The sequence below is a fragment of the Sceloporus occidentalis genome, unplaced genomic scaffold, assembly GCF_023333645.1.
Source record: "Sceloporus occidentalis isolate IW3139 unplaced genomic scaffold, rSceOcc1.0.p SCAF_178, whole genome shotgun sequence".
In the NCBI taxonomy this organism is placed as follows: Eukaryota; Metazoa; Chordata; class Lepidosauria; order Squamata; family Phrynosomatidae; genus Sceloporus; species Sceloporus occidentalis.
Genome location: NW_028317158.1, coordinates 1,597,462 through 1,616,982, shown reverse-complemented (window position 1 = coordinate 1,616,982; position 19,521 = coordinate 1,597,462). Strand labels below are relative to the sequence as shown.

The window sequence follows — 19,521 nt, the reverse complement described above, 5'->3', positions numbered from 1 at the left end:
TCATGTCTGGGGTAACAGTGGTAACTGCCTCTTCTCACTCCCTGCATGGTTCCAACCACGTCCATTCCTCCTCTTCTTCCCACTGACTGCCAGTCCTGGACCTGCATAGACTACTCAGAACCCAGCCTCAGCTAGTGGCCTTGGACTACAGGTGCCCTATTGCCCTATTAACATATATGGGAACTCTCCGGGTTCAGCCTGAGAACTCCAGGAGATTTGCTGCTTCTCCGGTCCTCTGGGTCAACACCCCAATCCTCCGGGTCACAGGGTCTTGACACGCCCCACTCCCCGCCCATTTCCTCTTTAAATGGGGGATGTTACCAGCGATTTCAGCTGGAACGCCCACTGACATCAGCGGGAACACCCACGAAATCAGCAGAACCGCCCACCGAAGTCCGCGGACTGCTCTACTGGCATCAGAGGGAACTCCCCCCCGATATCAGTGGAACCGCCAACCGGTACACTTCATTGGTTGATGGCAGAGGAGGCCCCTGCAGGCGACCAATAGAGTTGCTCTTACTGGCCTTTAAAATCCTGGCACCAAAGCTGCTGCATAGTCCGTACCGCGTTAACCCCGTATTAACCTCTTCTACAAAAAAACAAAGAAAAAAAACCCAACATGGACAATGTACACGAATATTCACCCGAACCGAACACGGGAACGGGCGAATATTCATGGAATACAAAGAAGTTTTCCTCGCGAACACGAACAGGAAGAGTTAGCCGGCGCCCAAGTCTAATATATAGCATCCCCAGATAGAAACATGGAATCTGCCAACAGATCGGCCCCATCCGGCCCCCGTCTAGTCGGCCTGTTTCTCCTGCTGTAAAGACTCAAACCTTAATCAGTTGTTGGTCTCGTCTTAGATTAAAGAAGCCGTATGTCTATCCCATGCATGTTTAAATCCCCTCGCTGTATTACCCTCTACCACTTCTGCTGGCAGGCTGCTCCACTTTTCTGCCACCATCTAAGTAAATTACGGTAATATAACAGGAAAGGATCATGGAAAATGAAGTTTGGCCTATAACTGTGGTGGGTAAAGAGTAAAAAAGGGACTTACCACAAGGTTCCCTATAACCATGACCAGCATGAAGACAAGAATGCACAATGGCTGGCCGGCCACTTCCATGCAGTCCCACATGGTTTCGATCCATTCCCCGCAGAGTACCCGGAACACAATGAGGAAGGAGTGGAAGAAATCATTCATATGCCACCTGGGCAGCTTACAATCCTCGTTGATCTTGCAAACACAGTCAAGATAGTTCTTTCCAAAAAGTTGTACCCCCACCACGGCAAAAATAAAGACAATGATGGCCAAAACGAGCGTGAGGTTACCCAGAGCACCAACGGAGTTACCGATGATCTTGATGAGCGTATTTAACGTTGGCCAAGACTTGGCCAATTTGAAGACTCGAAGCTGAAATAAATAAAACGGACTAATGAAGAGCTAACCCAATCAAAAATATTCAACATACAAAATAAAAGGTTTTTTTAAAAAAAAACTTTTTTCCCCAACTTTTTTCTGGTGCTATGGCAAGAAAACATTTCAACGTATCCTGGCATATCCTGTAAATTAATTAAAGAGCCCCATAAAAATTATATGATGGAAGAATTACCTATGGGTAGGGTTTAGGGAATACAACTGCGATGAAGTTATTTTTTTTAGGTAAAAAGCAATTTTTTAAGAACAAAAAAAAAAATGCAAAATTTTGATGTAGAAGAAAGATAAATTACCAGTCGGAAGGAGCGTAGAACTGACAGGTTTCCCATGCTCGCTAGGCATAATTCCATTAAACTCAATGAGACAATGATGCTATCGAATATATTCCAGCCCTGCTGGAAGTAATAATAGGGATCTAAGGCAATTATTTTGAAGACCATTTCAGCCGTAAAAATACCCGTGAAGACCTGGGGGGGGAAAAAAAGTCAGAGAAAAAAAATCGTGAGTTTTTGAGTGTCATGGTTTTTAAAGAACTAAAAATGAGACAAAGTAGCAAAAGTGACCTAATAAACACCACGGCACGATCATCATCATCAAGTTTAATTGGGTTTTTTTTTTGAGTCCTAAACATGTATGATGTCACTCAAGGACCTACATTAAATTATTGTATGTAGGTCCTAGAGTGACATCATTTAAAGATAATGATTTAAAGATATTTCCATTAACCAGTCAGAGACTGACTTGCGTTGAATCAGGTGTGTCAAGGTGACTTTCAATATGGACTTCGTGGTTGTGTCATCGTCTCCTACGTTAGTGATCTCTTTTATGCTGCATGGAGCCTTCTACAAAGTTACTCCTCCCATTAGGCGGAAGATGATTGGCTCCACTGGCCAGGAGGCGGAGGAGTGAGTGGAACAGAGAATATGCGAGCATTGGGATTTCATTAGTGGGCATCATGGGCCGGTTGGGGTAGATCCTCTAATATCCCCTGTTCATGCTGCTGCTGCAGCTCAGACCTCCATTGTAACTCCCACGGGACCACCTATTCAGGTAAGACAGGTGAGAGGGCATGCCAAAGCCCCACCCACTTATGGTCTGAGCCACACCCTTCTTAATTCTAGCCACACCCCTCCCACAGAGGTGTCCCTATTTCGAATCCTGAAATGTTGGGGGTATAGGCATATCTCGGAGCTCTCTGGGTGAAGCGATGCTTTATCGGGTCTCTGAGTCAAACTCCAAGGTTGCGGGAGCGTCGTTGCGGCACGAACCACTCCTCGTCAACGTCCCCGTTAAAAATAGTGTGTGACCAGCCACGTAAGGAAGACCGCCAACTGACGTCAGCGGGACCTCCTAGGGAGACTTTGGGTAGCCGTAGCCAGAAGGTTCCCAAGTATTGGTAGAGGTTACCCTTTGACTTTAACTAACTGACTTTGGTAGTACGGACGCGTTAGGTATTCACGCAGGGTAAGTCAACTGACTGCTCCTAGTTTGAGTGATGGACCACTTGGCCCTCTAGTCCCAGAGATCTGGGTAGTCCTCTCAATTAGTAGGAGGATGTGGTGTAGAACGTTAATGATGTTTGCTGATGGCAACTACAAGCCGCCAGGAAGGAGACACAAGAACCGCGCGCAAATGAATGTAGCGAGAAACACACATTAAAAACGACCTTGCTCCGATTCCATTCCATTTTCTCATCTCCTCATTGGCTGTTCGGAATTCTACGAGTGGAAACGCCGATCACCTTCACGCTACCTTCATAACCTCCTTGTGATGACCCCGATGATAAGGTCACGCATCAGCCTTACGTGGCATTATCCAAACATGATTATTTAAACAGGGGCACAAATGGGTTCAGCGATGGGTTTTGCCCCCACCGCTCCGATGTACCGGCCTGACTCTTCCTCTGCCTGGACGAGAAGTAATTCCTGGCAACTTCATCGACATGGCATTTCCCCGAGGGACGCTATAGATGCTTCCAGCAGCTAAATATAGCCGCCGAAGTCCATTTTGCTGCATAAGAGCCACTACTCGTTATGTGAACTTTTGAAATGTTGCCTGGAACAAGTTAAGTGGAGGGTTTTTTTTAAGCTTCTAATTCTCCTTCGTCTAGATAATGCATTGTCAATAACAAGTCTGCCCTTCGATGTTTTAAATGCAGTTTACAATTACTGTAAACATGTAATAACCTCTGGGAATGTATCCTCGCTGCCTTAACATATCCTGCGCTGTGCCCTTTTTTCATGCGCAATATGCCTTTCTCGCTCAACTACTTCACCAGAGGGGCTTTTTACTATTCTGGCATTATAGGTATTGTAATGTTTTCTAATGAAAGTCTATGGAGGAACGGACTTCATTAGCATTGCCATAAAGCATCAGCTCAGTGTGGTGTTTGGGCCGGGAAAGTCACCCAAAATATCACAAGACTGACAGCAACGGCGGCTCCAGGTCTGCAGATAAAGGGAGTTTATTGGAACAAAATGAGATAAAACCAGGTTTTTCTCAACAAGATCAAGATTAATGTATACAGCGCTGGGGGCTTATATTACTGTATACAGCGCTGGGGGCTTATATTACTGTATACAGCGCTGGGGTTTTTTATTAATCTATACAGCACTGGGGGTTATTACTGTATACAGCACTGGGGGTTATTATTACTGTATACAGCACTGGGGGGGTATTACTGTATACAGCACTGGGGGTTATTATTACTCAATACAGCACTGGGGGGTTATTACTGTATACAGCACTGGGGGTTATTATTACTCTATACAGCACTGGGGGGTTATTACTCTATACAGCACTGGGGGTTATTATTACTCTATACAGCACTGGGGGGGTTATTACTCTATACAGCGCTGGGGTTCATGCTCAAGGAGAACCAATGTGACCAATGTCAGTTGTCTGAGCCCTAATATCTGGTAAAGGGATAACAAAAAGTTGGTAGGGGTGGGAAGTTTTAATAAAGTCTGTATTCTAGTTACACCACTATCTGACATGATGACCCCTTTAACCTTTCAAGTGTTTCACGCCTCTTGTACACTCAAAGAGTTAATCTATTCATCGCTTAGGTATCTGTTTGACCGGCGGGATTTATGAACAATCTGTGAGTTCTCAGGCTCTAGTCAACGCCTGTAATTCCTGGATTTTATTTTTTTGTGTATCCGCCTGACGCAGCCGGCAAGACGGACAGTAATAACCGTCTCACTTTAACTTTCCCGTGCTTACAACGGACAAGGAAACACCAACGATACCAGAGAATCACGGGCAAAAAATAAACGATGGCTCTTCAAGGGCTGCAAACTTCCCATGGTGTCAACTATTTTTTTCGGATTAGTGTACAATCAAACAATTAATTGGAGATCAGTGGATTATAGGTTTTATATAAATATATATATATTATTATTATTTATTGTTTTATATAGCGCCATCATATTCCGTAGCGCTGTACAATGGGTAGACAGGACATAACAAGTATATAACATAACAATATGACTTACAGAGACAACAGGTGAGGAGGGCCCTGCTCAAACGAGCTTACAGTCTAGAGGGTATATATATATATAGATATATATATATATATATATATAGATAGATATATAGATATAGATATATATATACCGGTGTGTGTGTGTGTGTGTGTATATATATATATATATATATATATATATTATTTCTCTCTCCTGGGAACAGGGCTGGACTGGAGATTAAAATAGCCGCTGGCACTTTAAGGCCTATAAATGTGCTCCTGCATATATCCAGCTAATTCCATGGTAAAGGCTATTTAAAAAAAGGGAAAAAAAGATATTTGGGCGTTTTAAGGCCATACAGCTCAGTTATACACTTCAAAGATGGACACTGGGATTTGGGTTTCAAAGACGCATATTTGGAGATGTTATTAGAGACCATTTGATACATTTCTCCTTCCTAAACTATCCCCCCATTCACTTAGACCCCCCAGAATTGGGGAACTGCATCGAAGATACTCACATAGTTACCAATAGACAACATCCTGTCGAATTCCGTGGTCATTTTGTAGTGTTCCAGAGCCATGAATATTGTGTTAAGGACGATGCAAATAGTGATGGTCAGATCAATAAAGGGGTCCATTACCACAAATCTCACAGTCTTCTTGATTCGCACCCAAAGTTCGCAGCAATCCCAGATCAGAAACCTCTGAGCGAAATGCGTCCAGCAAGGAGGACACCTCTGACGCGACTCCTCTAATTCTAAAGAGACATCAAAAAAAGAATAAAAAAATTAAATTAGAAATAATAAAATTCCAAAATATAGGAACATAAAGAAGATCGAGCTATAAATCTAATGAGCAACATTTATTTGGCCAAATAAAACAATAAAATGATAAAATATCCAAATAAGGGTAAAACGGATGTTTTTACACATTTTTCTTTAATATATTATTTCCATTTTTTTTACAAAGCCTCAACAGATATGACAATACTTTATCAGTTGTTACATCTCAACAGGATTTACGGAAGGTGAAAAGAATTCTTAGGAGCGTCAAGGAACTCTTAACGCTGATCACCTTCTGCTTAACGAGCCAAAAGATGACTAATTTGTTATTTGGAGAGAAATTAGGCTTTTGTTTCATCTCAAGTCATATATCGCGCCTGGCGGAGAAATCACAAACGGCTGGTGATCTCTCGCTACATTATCAAGTAACGAGACCAGTCATTGACGATCAACACTTAAGACCACATCGCATAAAGCTGCCAATTATCGGTGAGTCATTGAGACATTACTGTCAGGGTAAAGACAGCTAAACGATTGATTTAAAGAGAGAGGTACCCGGTTAGCTATTTCAGGGGCAGAAATAAAAAACAACCACATTTAGTAGATGGGACAACATTCCGTTCAGTATCTCCGACTCAGTTTCATGTTTTACTATAGGAGGCACCGTCGACACTTTCCGAGCGTCCGGTGAACTCTCAAGGTGTCAATGACTGGTAGTCGTCTTAGGACCCTGAGAAGAGACGTTTAGGGAGCGCTGCCATTCCGCATTGTTCCAGGGCAGATCATGTCGGAAGGCTGCCGTGAAACTAGACCAACGAGACATGTAGCCGTATCATATATGTGCTGTAAAGGGGAGCCTGCGCGTATTTTGTACGGGTCTCCAGAATGTCGGATGGCTTTCTGATGGGAGCGGCTGCGGATCAATCAGCCACTCAATCATTTAAACCGTTCCATTTGTGTTAAAAATAAATACACTTGTCTCTATAACCTCCTTGGATGAGGGATACTCAAGGACATACTTACTATACATAATGTAACGGTAAGGTCAATGGAATCCATACTTATTCAAGTAAGTAGTACATCGCAACTAATTAAGATCATCCAACAGGGCTCTCTACTGTCACAAACCAGGCTTCTTCCAAGCCGATCTGATTCTTATTGTGATACCACTGGGGTCGATATCATAAAGGACTCCTGATTGGCTAGTCAGGGGAAAGGGGGCAATAATATGTATTTTAACTTGTTGGTAAAGTCTATAAGAGATTAGTTAGGGATAGGTTGGGTTTGCCCATCCAGCCGCCTGGATAAAGTTGATTAACGTGTTCTTCTTTACCTTCCATGGCATTGGTCAGGATGCTAACGGCGCTGACGGCACGTTGTCTTTGAAACGGTTGGTCGATGTAATCCACGGAGAGGCGGTGGGGCATCAGCAGCTGCATCTTGCTCATTTCCAGGTCTAAAGGAGACATCTGATAAAAAGAAATGTAAAAAGAGAATTACATAGTATCCCTGATATCATTAATTAGATTAATAACAAAAAAAATACAGATATTATTTTAATTGCAATAGAGGGAGAATCTCTCTAGTTTGTGTGTCCGGTTCTAACACAAAAAACTCATATATGTGACGTTACAGTGGATGGAAAGTGACATCAGAATGTGACATCAGCGAAATAAGCAGTGAGATTTTAGGAGATTCTATAAAGAAGTAACAAGCTTTGCGATAACCATGCGTATAAATTCCCCATAGGTGTCATCCGGCAGTCCAAGTTTTTGTCAACTCCTTGTGAGAAGTCTAAGTGTTTATTGAACGCCAACTTATCTCGAGTTGAATCTCTGTGAATAGACAACGCGCTATGCTTTTTATTTGAGTTGCTTTCAGCTTGACTGTCAACTCGACGCAACTCGGAACTCAAGAACAAAGAGATATATAGCCAACCTCCAGAAGCTGCAAATTAAAGGATAATTTGGAGACAACTAAATAATATTTTTTAAACCATAATTATTAAAAATGAAAAAAAGAAGATAAAAGTAAAAAGACTGGAGTGTTCCATTTATGTATTAGGCATTGATATGTTAATAAAACCGTTGGCCATGTCTGTTCTATATATCAGCCTAACATCAAGAAGAAATATTTTGATCCTATCACCATACCTGGGAACTATCAAGGGTCGACCCAGAGTCTCCGGGTGAAGCCCTGCTTCCCAAGATCTTCGGGTCAGTTTTTTTGCTCTCCGGGTGAGGGGGCGACACACTCTCCACCCAAGCCCTGCCTACTCCCCGCCCAGTTCCCTCCCATTAAGGGGTGTCTGGGGCCTTCATGCCACGCCCACAAGAGAGAGCATTAGGTAGCATACTCCGGGAAGCTCCCGTGGATCAGTTTCCCTGATAAAATCTGATCCGCTAGAGCCTGTGACCATTTGTGGGACTACAGAATTTCCATACAGGTGTTATAAATATGGTTAATGCTTCGTACATCAAGCATTATTCAGACATATATATCATGGTACTGGATGTAAATAGGCCAGTGTGTCACCGATTTCCAGATGATCCATATACGTCCGCTAAATTCATAACACACAACAGATTATTACTCCGGGCTGACAGGCGTTTATTGATTAGCGTCTCCGGATTATAACATGTTTTCTTGTTTTCTGCAGTGTAAGCGATTCCTGTTCACACACAGGGTGACAAGTCCATAAATTAACGTTCCTTAACCTATTTTTTCGGGAACTGAACTAGGCCACAGCTGGGGCACAAGTGAAGTTCTGGATTCGGTGCAATTAGCTATAACAAATGTGTTTCTTGAAAACATTTCCTGGTAAGTTTAGAGAACGGTCTTTTTTCCTTTGGGTATGAGGGTATCGTAGGGTTCTACGGCCCTAAAAGCCCCGATAATGTGTATAGGAACAGCAGGAAATGGCTTTAGAAATTAAATAAAGTATATTATTCTTCTAATTGCCTTATCAAGTAGTATGCAAAAAAAAAAGTTTTGGAAAAACCCCACCCCAGAGAAATGCCCCTAACCACACCCCCTAAAACAAAAGTGCCCCTCTTTGTCAGTGCTGTGGGGACACAATCCAGTAATTTTGCACGTTTCCACCAGACTCCAGTATGGCTCCATGTCGTCATGTGGTCATGTGTGGATTCAATCAATATGTTGACCCTTTTAACCTCCACTAATTCTTCATGCTCCAGAAAATTACCTCCTCCATTAGCGATTAATTATATTATTTTTTTTTTTTCCTGCTAGAATATTCCTGCCACAAATGGAGAAACCGTGCATTCAAGAGTTTAACAAACACGTGTCTCTGCGGAATTAAAGAGGAACCACCTACAAGAATAATATAATGCTAATTACAGCATAAAAATACAGTCAGCTGTTATCATTTTTAGAGCTTTTGGGTGTTTTTAAATAATACATTTCAAACTAAATGTTCTGGACCTTATTATGGAAACATAAAATCATTAAACCATTTCCTCTCCTTCTTCTCCACCAGCTATAGAACGAGGATACATTTGAAACTTTGTTGGGAAGGTACATGTTGAGAAGAATCTCATGTAACTTGTAATTTTCTTGTTTTCCTGTTATTTTTTTTCAGTACCAAACCATTTTTTCAATGTTTCTACTGGATCAGGGAGTGTACTTAGGTACACTTCCTGTACGTGTGCTGTAGGGCTCCCATTGGGCGTCAGCCAATCAGTGAGAACTAAGGGTTGTGTGTGATTATTGGGTTATATTGCATTCATCATGAGGGCAGCCAAGGTTAGAGGAGGGGGAGTGGGAATTTGGGGGGGGGGGGGTTCATATAAAGATAAGAAAGAAAAAAAAAACCACATTGTGATTATTGTTGGGGGGGTCATAGTTAGCGAGGCGAATGTATTTTTGCGGTACCTTTTATAGCTACACTAGGTGTGTGCGATTGTTTTTTTATTATATTAGTTTTACTATATTTTTTATTATATTTATTATTATATTTTTCATACTGCCTGATGGATTAAAGTTTATTTAAATATATAGTCCGTGATGAAATATAGTTTTTATTAGATGCATTTAATAACAAAGAAGGCATTCTTTGTTAAGCAATAAAAAAAATGGCAAAAAAAAACGTGTCCAAAAATCTTGGACGCAAAAGGGTTAAACATTACCCTCACTAAAGCCGAATTATATATCTGAATGTGGCAGAACTAGCATCGTTTCACTAATTCCCTGTCCTGAAGTTTTCTCCCCCTTTTAACCTCACAAAGGATGCTGAACCAATCAACAACAATCAGCAACTTAACAACGGGTGAGTGATAAGTTCAGGCGGAGTAATAACTGAGGATTCCGAGAACAGGAAGTTAAGATAACTGCTACAATTTAATTTCTGTACATATTATTTCTGATTTTTACAGAAAAATGTACAATTTTTTGGGGAAAAGTGATAGATCCGTGACAAATCGGAAGGGTTAGGCGGGGAAATGCCTCCACCCGTATGCTCCAGCTGGAGGTAGCCGTGTCTGCGTGTCTCTCCCGGCAGAAGACAGGTGGCAGGCCGAGGCTCGAGTCGTGTGTTTATTTTGTTGAAACATTCCTCTTCCTGGGAGGTGGATTCGACTGTTATTCAAAGCCAGTTGGGAACATATGCCAGAGAGAATACAGCTCATTTATACAATTAACCCCCGCCTTCCTAAACAAACACGCAGAGGAATGATGAGTAAGTCAATGATAATCCTTGCCGGATGTCCATTAAATATCAATACCTGTTATAAGGAGGTTTTAACCTGTATGACGTGTAAAACGCCCCATATCTATTGGGATAACAGTAAAAAATACTTGATGAGTTACAACAAGTTCTCCAGGTATCACATAACTTGAAGCGGTTGGACTTGACCTATTGGTCAATGAGCTTCTGATGGGGCAACGTCATGATATCTAGCACCTGCCCGATCAATCTCACATTGGGGATGCCATGTTTGATGTACGTTGGCCAAATGGTCAGGGGCAAAAACGCAGCTGATCAGGCAACAGTAATTACATTGAGGAGGCCAAACTGAGCTCTGTCATACTAACAGTGATGGAGGAAAATTACTAAGCCAACAAACTACCCTTATGGCTGATAGGAGCTGGCAGACCAAGAAATGGGGAGGGGGGTTCGATTTTGGAACTAGAGCGGGTGCGGAAGTTAGGAATGAATCAAACATTAAGATTTAATATAGAAACTTTGCTATCAGAATCAGAATTTGCCAGCAGATCAGACCCATTCGGCCCCACCTGGTCTGCTTATTTTTCCTGATGTATACTACTATTCAAAAGTTTGGGGTCACTCAGCTGTTTTATATATATTTTTTTAAAAAAGGAACTTTCTAGCTGTAACATAATTACAAAAGGGGTTTCTAACGACCAATTAGCCTTTTAAACTTAAACTTGGATCAGCGAACATAACGTGCCATTGGAACACGGGAGTGATGGGAGTGATAAAGGGCTATTGGAACACAGGAGTGATGGGAGTGATAGGGCCATTGGAACACAGGAGTGATGGGAGTGATAAAGAGCCATTGGAACGCAGGAGTTATGGGAGTGATAAAGGGCCATTGGAACACAGGAGTGATGGGAGTGATAAAGGGCCATTGGGACACAGGAGTGATGGGAGTGATAAAGGGCCATTGGAACACAGGAGTGATGGGAGGGATAAAGGGCCATTGAGACACAGGAGTGATGGGAGTGATAAAGGATCATTGGAACACAGGAGTGATGGGAGTGATAAAGGGCCATTGGAACACAGGACTGATGGGAGTGATAAAGGGCCTCTGTACGCCTATGAAGAGATTCCATTAAAAATCAGCCGTTTCCAGCTACAATAGTCATTTACAACATTAACCCCGTCTGCGCTGGATTTCCGACAGACCAGGTTAGACTCCCATGTATAGCTGGGAGCGGGTAGAGCCGGTGCATGTGTGTGACTAGCCCCACCTCCTCTACTTAGCTCCACCCGTCCTGACTCCCATAAGAAGCTGGCTGTTCCCAGGTATGCCCCATACCAAAGGGTATATAGCCAGTAGTCGTGGCTTCTGAGAGGTGAGACATATAGAATTTCAGGTCTGCTCTGCGCATGCACACGTGGAGCTCGACTTTTCTTCTCAGATGTCCGCATGAGCCAAAATACCAGTGAAGCAACCCTGGACTGCAGGACTTGGATTCTGAACTGGGACTGTTGGAGGTTATAATAAGTGAAATTAAAAATGTAAACACTTATTCATAACAACACAACCCCCAAAAAATCAATCAATAAGTAGAAACCGACTATTAAATCAAGCAAGTAAAGTATGAGCAGAGGCTAATAAAACTTTTATCAAGAAACATTGAGTGTAAAAATAAGTATTACAGAAATTCTATAAGAATAAACATTGCTGTTCCAGTTGGTTGGCCAATCAACCAGTTCTGGGAATAATGATTTCAATACTGCATTAAAGTGTTAGATTCCGCAGACCAGGTGGAACAGCACCTTTAAAACGGCACATGGGCAAAACTAGATATGCAGAGCCGTAGCAACCGACAGCTAAAATCCCCAAATTCACTCCAAAAAGCTGCGGTATAAAATATTTACAGTAACATATTCGAATGCCATACACAGAGCAGCTGAGACTCTATTCCCTTGTGCCGAATTTCACACCACATCTACCCAGAATGCCTCTGCAAGCCTTTGCCCCTTTCCCCCGGAGACTCTTTCGTTCCATGCACCAAGAGAAAAGCAGGACATGGATACAAACAGTGATCCGGGAGTAAAAATGAATACATTGAAGCACCGAGAATATCACCGCGTTGGGCTCATAACGCTCCTTTTCTATCATTACGCACCGCGGACTTCCAAGTCCTCTCTCTTATGTGCGTTAAGTCGTGGATCGGGGCTATTGATCCCGATACATAAATGGAGGGCATATGTACAATATTCTATCCTGGAATATTCTAGATATTCCGTACCTGGGTCTTCTCAGCAAGGGTGCGTTTGGTATCCCTCTAGTCATTGATCAGCCAGAAGCTCCATGACAAACCCAAGAGATCCCTTTAAGGGAGGAACGGTGGACAAACAGGTATGAGACCAACTCAACTAAGAGTATTCCGTTATCAGCCTGCGCTATGGTGCCCCCACTCAGGGGAGTCTTAGGTTTCAGCTAACTTGTTCCATTACAGAAGAAAAAATCCAGAAAGACCCATTTTCCTCGGCAACAATCCCAGGCGTACGTTTCATTCTTCATGGGCATCATCAGTGGGGTGCAGGCGGCGTCCCTCTAGGTAAAATTAAACAAGGAGGGCCACATCTGGAGCCACCGTTACACTCGGGGTTACCCTCAAGAGATCCCTAATGGGAGAACATGCGTAGGAATGAGGCAAACTCAGGTTTTTGTGGCCCTATGTTTAAAGGGGCACAAAAGCCTAAGGCTGCAACCTTTTTAAAGTTTTTGGATGAATTTCAATTTTTTTTTTTTAATTTTTCCTTTTTTTTCTCTTTTTTCTCTCAAAATGATTTAGTTTGAATCGTGAATAATAAAAATAAATCATGATATATTGAGGTTGCTCCAACGAAATGACTCTTTTTTTTTGATTGATTAATGAGTTCTGTTTTTTTTTTTTTGTTTATGTCTAATAAAATCAAACGCATAATTTTTTTTACCTCGGCTACCTTCATTAAGACATTTAGTATGAATTTACCCATCCGTCAGGGACTACTCTACTAAGCGCCACCCAGGGCGCCACAGCTCATATCAGCTTTTATATAAAAAAAAGCTAATGCAGCATGTAATTATTTCCTCGTAATAACAGGGAGTATAGACGCCGGATTCCTGCGCGATACAGATGGAGCGGATAAAAGAATGTCTAATGATAACTCCTCCAAGATTCTTTTTCTCTCCGAGAGATAGATAAGTAAACAGGTAGACAAAGGACAGGCTGCTGAATCATGGAGCAGATGGCGGCCGCGTTCCGAGGCGGCTTTGTTTTTCCCGCGGTTGGGAGCGTTTTTGATGAGGGTACATTATGCCACAAAGTATCGATGGTTTTGAAAATGATACGTGCCGACATTCTCTGTGATCAGGCCCGGACTGGGACAAAAAATAGGCCCGGGCATTTAAGCCTGAGCAGCCCATTTTTATTTATTTATTGTTAAAGCCCACCCTTCATGTACCATCTTTGCATTTACTCATTCACACAAATCATTAACACATTCATTAATGCAGTCTCACAAATCATTCAAGCAATTCATGCACACATTAATTCATTAATTGTTATGCACATTCACACAATTCATCCACATTTATTCATTCATCCTCATACGCATTCACACTACCCCCTCTCCCCATCTTATCTGCCCCTTCTCACTATGTACCCCCTTTTCACTATATACCCCCTTCCCCACTTCTCAATATGTACCCCCTCTCACTATCTAACCCCCCTCTGCCCCTTCTCACTACACCCCCCTTCCTCACCCTACTTACCTTGTTGCCGGAGCAAGCAGCAACTGCGACCAGGCCCGCGGCAGGGCCGGATTGATTTAGGGGCTGATGAAGCTGCAGCTCCAGGCCCCTACCTTAAAATAGGCCCAGTCAGGACCGGACTGACTGGGCCTATGCGGCCTCTACGGCCGCATTAACGCAGGACCCCTCAAGCCCGCCGCAACTGCGACCGGGTCCGCCACTCTAAGGGGCCGGGAAGCCCCCACCAGGGCCGGCCTTAGGGGTCTGCGGCCGCACAGGGCTTAAATTAAAACATCGGGGGTTTTTTTTTTACTTTATTTAACATCCTCCATGTTAAATAAAGTTAACAAAAACTTTATTTAACATGGAGGATGTTAAATAAAGTAAAAAAAACAACAAAAAACCCCCGATGTTTTAATTTAAACCCTGTGCGGGCTTATGCGGCGGGCTTATGGGGCAGATGCCCCTTATGCCCTGCGTTAATGCGGCCGTAGAGGCCGCATAGGCCCAGTCAGTCCGGTCCTGACTGAACCTATTTTAAGGTAGGGGCCCGGAGCTGCAGCTCCATCAGCCCCTAAATCAATCCGGCCCTGCCGCGGCCCGGCCCACCGGGCAGATGCCCGGTGTGCCCGATGGCCAGTCCGGGCCTGTCTGTGATACACCGAAGCGGAAACCTATTTAATCCTCTTTTTATTCCTTTAATGAAACATTCCACAGGGACAGGGTATGTCTGGGTAGGGCATCGTTTTTGACCCATGCGTTGTCCTAGCGTCCTACCTGAAGATAGCTCTTTAATCTTTTTGTGGAAGTAGAACTTCCCTGAAGAATCGTAAACTAAAAGAAGTGCGTCGATAGGCATGATGGGAGTTATGGGGCAGCCGGAGCGCGTCCTGTTTGGTATCGCTGTGGATACTAGGTTGTCTGTTGTGTTGATGTATGGAACTCCATATCCATGATGGACAACACTACGTTAAACTAAAATTACTTTAAAAAGCACATTTCGTACAAAGAACAGCCATCGTTCTTTTCCGTTGACCCCAAGCTTGCCCCATGTAGTCTCCGGCTCCCCCGTTCCCAGACTTAATGGGACACTCCGGCCATCATATGCACTTTAATGCATATGACAGATGAGAAGTCCCTTTAAATGCTCATGGTGTCCCCCTTGGAAATGTATGAATCCCCCCCATAAGCATTTGCCCCCTTACCACCCCAGCTTTTTGCCATGCAGGTGATAGATTTGACTGAACACATCTTGTGACATTATTACCACCAGTCGGCTCCAGCGATGGCTCGGCGAGTGTACGGGGGGGGGGGGGGGGCAGCTATGGAATCCTGCTTACCCCAGGAGATTGGGCAGCAGGGGTTGTACGGAGGACCCAGCTGTAGCCTTATTAACCCCTTTATTTATATCCTTGATCTTGCTATGGCTTTAATTTGCACCGACCGTTCTCTAGTTCTGAAGTCTCTCACTTTTACAGATTAGACCTTGAAGATAAACGCTTTATTCCGAACAGCCATTACCAAGTGTCTGGAGAAACACTCTCATCTCTTTAATATCTTCACAGGGGGCATTTCTTAATTTATCCAGACTGCAAGAAAAGTGTGCCGGGAACATTCAACGGGCGCTATGTACACAGTGGATGCCGAATCCCAGCATGCTGATCCCAGTCTGAACTGGGAGGAGTGGGAATGGAGTGGAGTCGAGAAGCAGGATTAAGGGCTAGAGGAACGTTACAAAGTCTCATCTTTTAGATGAAGCACAATACGCAAGCATCTTGGGGTTTTTACCCTAATCGTGGGGGTCTCGGGAGGATTCTCCGGGTCACATGGAACTGACTTCACCTTCTACCCATTTATGATGATTTGCCAATGGGGGGGGGCGCTGAATCTTAAAGGTACATCTACAAAAAACGTACTGATTCTGATTGCGATAAAATGTGGCAAAAACCAGATCTGTACATAAAAAGGCTCACGATTACACTATAGAAATGGCTCATCTCCTATAGAGGTACGTTATAAGGTGTAAACATAAAAACATTAAATTCGCCAGCAGATCGGCCCCATTCGGCCCCCGTCTAGTCTGCCCGTTTCTCCTGCTGTAAAGACTCAAACCTTAATCAGTCGTTGGTCTCGTCTTAGATTCAGGAGCCGTATGTCTATCCCATGCATGTTTAATACCCTCACTGTATTACCCTCTACCACTTCTGCTGGGAGGCTGTTCTACCTATCAGCCATTTTCTTGTATGCATCCCCTTCGTTAGAATAATAATGCTATCCACGCTACGAAGCTCGCTGTGTACCGGAGCCGGTATACACTTGAGCGCAGAGTAGCCCTCCTGCCTTTTCTTGCTCCGTGTCAGACAAAGGACTCCCTGCCTCGGCACATATTTTTCTACATACGTTAGATACCAACCCCGCGCACACAACATCCTTGTCACTGCATCACCAAATGAGCATATGTTGCCATGGCGCTATGGATATATTACCTAGACAACGGTAATGCAGCCATTAACACCATTCCACCCCCCCCTCCTGACCTGGGTTGATTCATAGAAACTATCCATTACATCAAATCTGTAAAGGCAGGACGCACCGGCGGAGACAAAACTTCTGTACATCCCTCCCCACCCCCACCAGAAAAGCTGAATTTACATATATATATATATAAAATTCATTTTCCCATATATAGCGTGTGTGTGTGTGTGTCAGAGTGAGTGAGAGTGCGTGTGTGAGTGTGCGTGAGAGTGTGCATGAGACTGTGAATGTGTGTGCATGAAAGTATGTGTGTGTATGTGTGTGCATGATAGTGTGTGTGCATGAGAGTGTATGTGTGTGTGTGTGTGTGTGTGTGTGTGTGTACATGAGAGTGTATGTGTGTATGAGAGTGTGTGCATTAGAGTGTGTATGAGAGTGTGTATGTGCATGATAGTGTGTGTGTGTGCATGAGAGTGTATGAGTGTGTGTGTGTGTATATGAGAGTGTATGTGTGTGTGAGTGTGTGCATTAGAGTGTGTATGAGAGTGTATGTGTGCATTAGAGTGTGTATGAGAGTGTATGTGTGCATTAGAGTGTGTGTACATTTTTAAATGTAACAAAAATCTAACATCACGGAATTCTGCGACTTTATTTCCATGTTCGCTTCGCACGCGCACATCCGTGTTGACAAAAGCATCATGTTGTGCGAGGAAAAATCTATATATGAAGTAATTATTTCAACTTGTGCTTCGGCTAATCCACACTTAAGCAACACAATAACAACGATACATTAGCCGGGGCTCGGAACACTTCCCGAGTTCAATGGCTTTATTTCTTCCTTCTTTTCTTGATCCAGGTTATCTTGGCAGGAGACGGAGTCTCAAAGAGTTTCTTTTCTTCCAAACAGCACCTTGTAATAAGTAAACAGCGCTTTTACGGAGCGCGTGGAACAATTACACGTGGGGGCCTCGAATCTGCTGCAAAGCGCTAATGCTCGCATCTATTTACCCCATACAAAGCGGGGCAATTATTACCTGACGCCGCAGTACAAAGGGACGCATTCTGGCGCACTAATCAGAATAAAGTGCTTACGCGCTGATTTGGAGGAAAAGAACGTCGGGGAACCTCGTACGATAACGTGGCAGGCTTTACAAAGCGCATGGCAGCTTAACCCTTCACCTTGAGTGTAAAGTGAGTGATCTCTGTGACTTTCGTCACTCAAAGGCTTAAAGGGACGCTCCAACCAACATACGTCCCTTTAACCTTTTGTGCCCCCTTTGCCTGCCCCCCCCAAAAAACTATTTTCCTTTCATGTGATAAACTTACTGCAAGTCACCCCCCGGCTCCGGCTCAGCCAGTGCTGCAGGTTGGGGGGTCTGTTGAAACCCCCGAGCGCATGTTACGAAAGCACTCCCATTCAAACAGCCAATCAGTAGCGAGAATTTTTGAGAGTGGCAGCTTCTCCCTAAGGTAAGTTCTTTATTTTATTATTATTAGGTAATTTGATAATATGCATTCATTGGTGGAGCTGTAAACGGTCCCTTTAAGAAACAGAAGAGGGTCCTCGCAACATTTCATATGACCAAAAATGTATTTATGGGGGTGTGGCTAGAGGTGTGGCTACAGGTAGGGGTTTATAGATCATGGTAATGGGGTAGAATGATGAGGGCAGTTAATTGGGATTTGGCCACTATCCCCCCCCCCCTTAAGGACCTCAGTGGGTTCTCCTCTTGGAGGGGGGCCAAGAAGATCAGGCCTTCTTTGCCTTAGGCCTTGGGGGGGGGGACTGCATATCCCGCCTGTGAGGGCCCTAAGACTGTGGCCCTACCACTGGAGCGCCGTTTATCACTTTCTTCAAGGGACGATCGGAAAGCACGAATACCGGAAAGTACAAAAAAAGAAAAGAAAAATTGCATGTCATGAACATGCGTGTCACCTGCTACCGGAGACCGTGGAGTATTTGGAATCCACCTTTAAAAAAAAAACTGAAATACAACGCACAACCCGCCACCTTTTTTCCTGGGAATATTTATTTTTTATTATTTCATATTTTTCTTAATGCCTTATTTTTTGTAGCTTTAATCCTACAGCATTTCTTTGTACGTCACAAAAAGTATTGATTTTCTTTGATTTTTTTGACAAAGCTCCGAAAATTGTGACACAATTGTGATTTAAAAAAAAAAAAAAAAAAACACGCTTAGGAGGTAAGCTTTACAATTGCAAGGGTATTATTTTTTCTTCTGGATAAATATAAGGTTTTCACACGGCAATAACAGGTGTATTGTACATCCTAGCCGGCATTCATCTTTCTTCTTAAGTTACGTTAGGACAATCAAATTGTTCCTTGTAACTGTCAGCGCTTCCTGAAACACAGATTTAACAGAAAACAGAAGGTTTTTAGCCAAAGTTTTGGGTCTTTATAATAGCAGGACCAGCACCAGCGGACAACCCGCCGGTTAATCTCAACAAGCGGGATTGATCCGTAACAATGGCATTTTCCTGCCGCCAGAAACACAAAACTAGGTACGTTTTCACTGCCACCGGGAGTGCCGTAATCTGGCCTAGGGTGGCAGTTCCGGTGGGGTGGCAGGACTTCTGCTGCATAACCAGGGGCAGATTGCCTTAGTGGGGGGCGATAAGGCTCTTCGGGGGCGTGCTACTCCATGGGCTGCTTGGCGGGTCGCCACCTTTTCTTTGAAAAACTACCGACCGTAGTTACGGGAACGTGGGGGCGGGGCCACAAAAGGGCAGATTTATAAAAAGGGGTGGGGCATAAAAAGGGGTGGAGTCCCTCAATGTTGCATGCAGCAGCACTGACCGCCTGTCTAGCGGCTGAGCCCACCCTACTCTCCTTGAATACATGCGCATGTATCTTGCTGACATATGACATCATATCACAACAC

At 43.6% G+C, this 19,521-nt stretch overlaps 1 protein-coding gene across 1 annotated transcript in view; it reads right to left on the bottom strand.

Moving 5' to 3' along the window:
* Positions 1-19,521, bottom strand: part of LOC149278875 (sodium channel protein type 5 subunit alpha-like) — a 114,868-nt gene that overhangs the window by 53,539 nt on the left and 41,808 nt on the right. Inside the window, exons 12-15 of the mRNA XM_089501675.1 lie at positions 7,027-7,162; positions 5,430-5,668; positions 1,736-1,909; positions 1,062-1,418 (exon numbers count right to left, since the gene is read on the bottom strand). Of these exons, the coding sequence (XP_089357801.1) occupies positions 1,062-1,418; positions 1,736-1,909; positions 5,430-5,668; positions 7,027-7,162 (906 nt within the window). The remainder of the gene's footprint in view (positions 1-1,061; positions 1,419-1,735; positions 1,910-5,429; positions 5,669-7,026; positions 7,163-19,521) is intronic.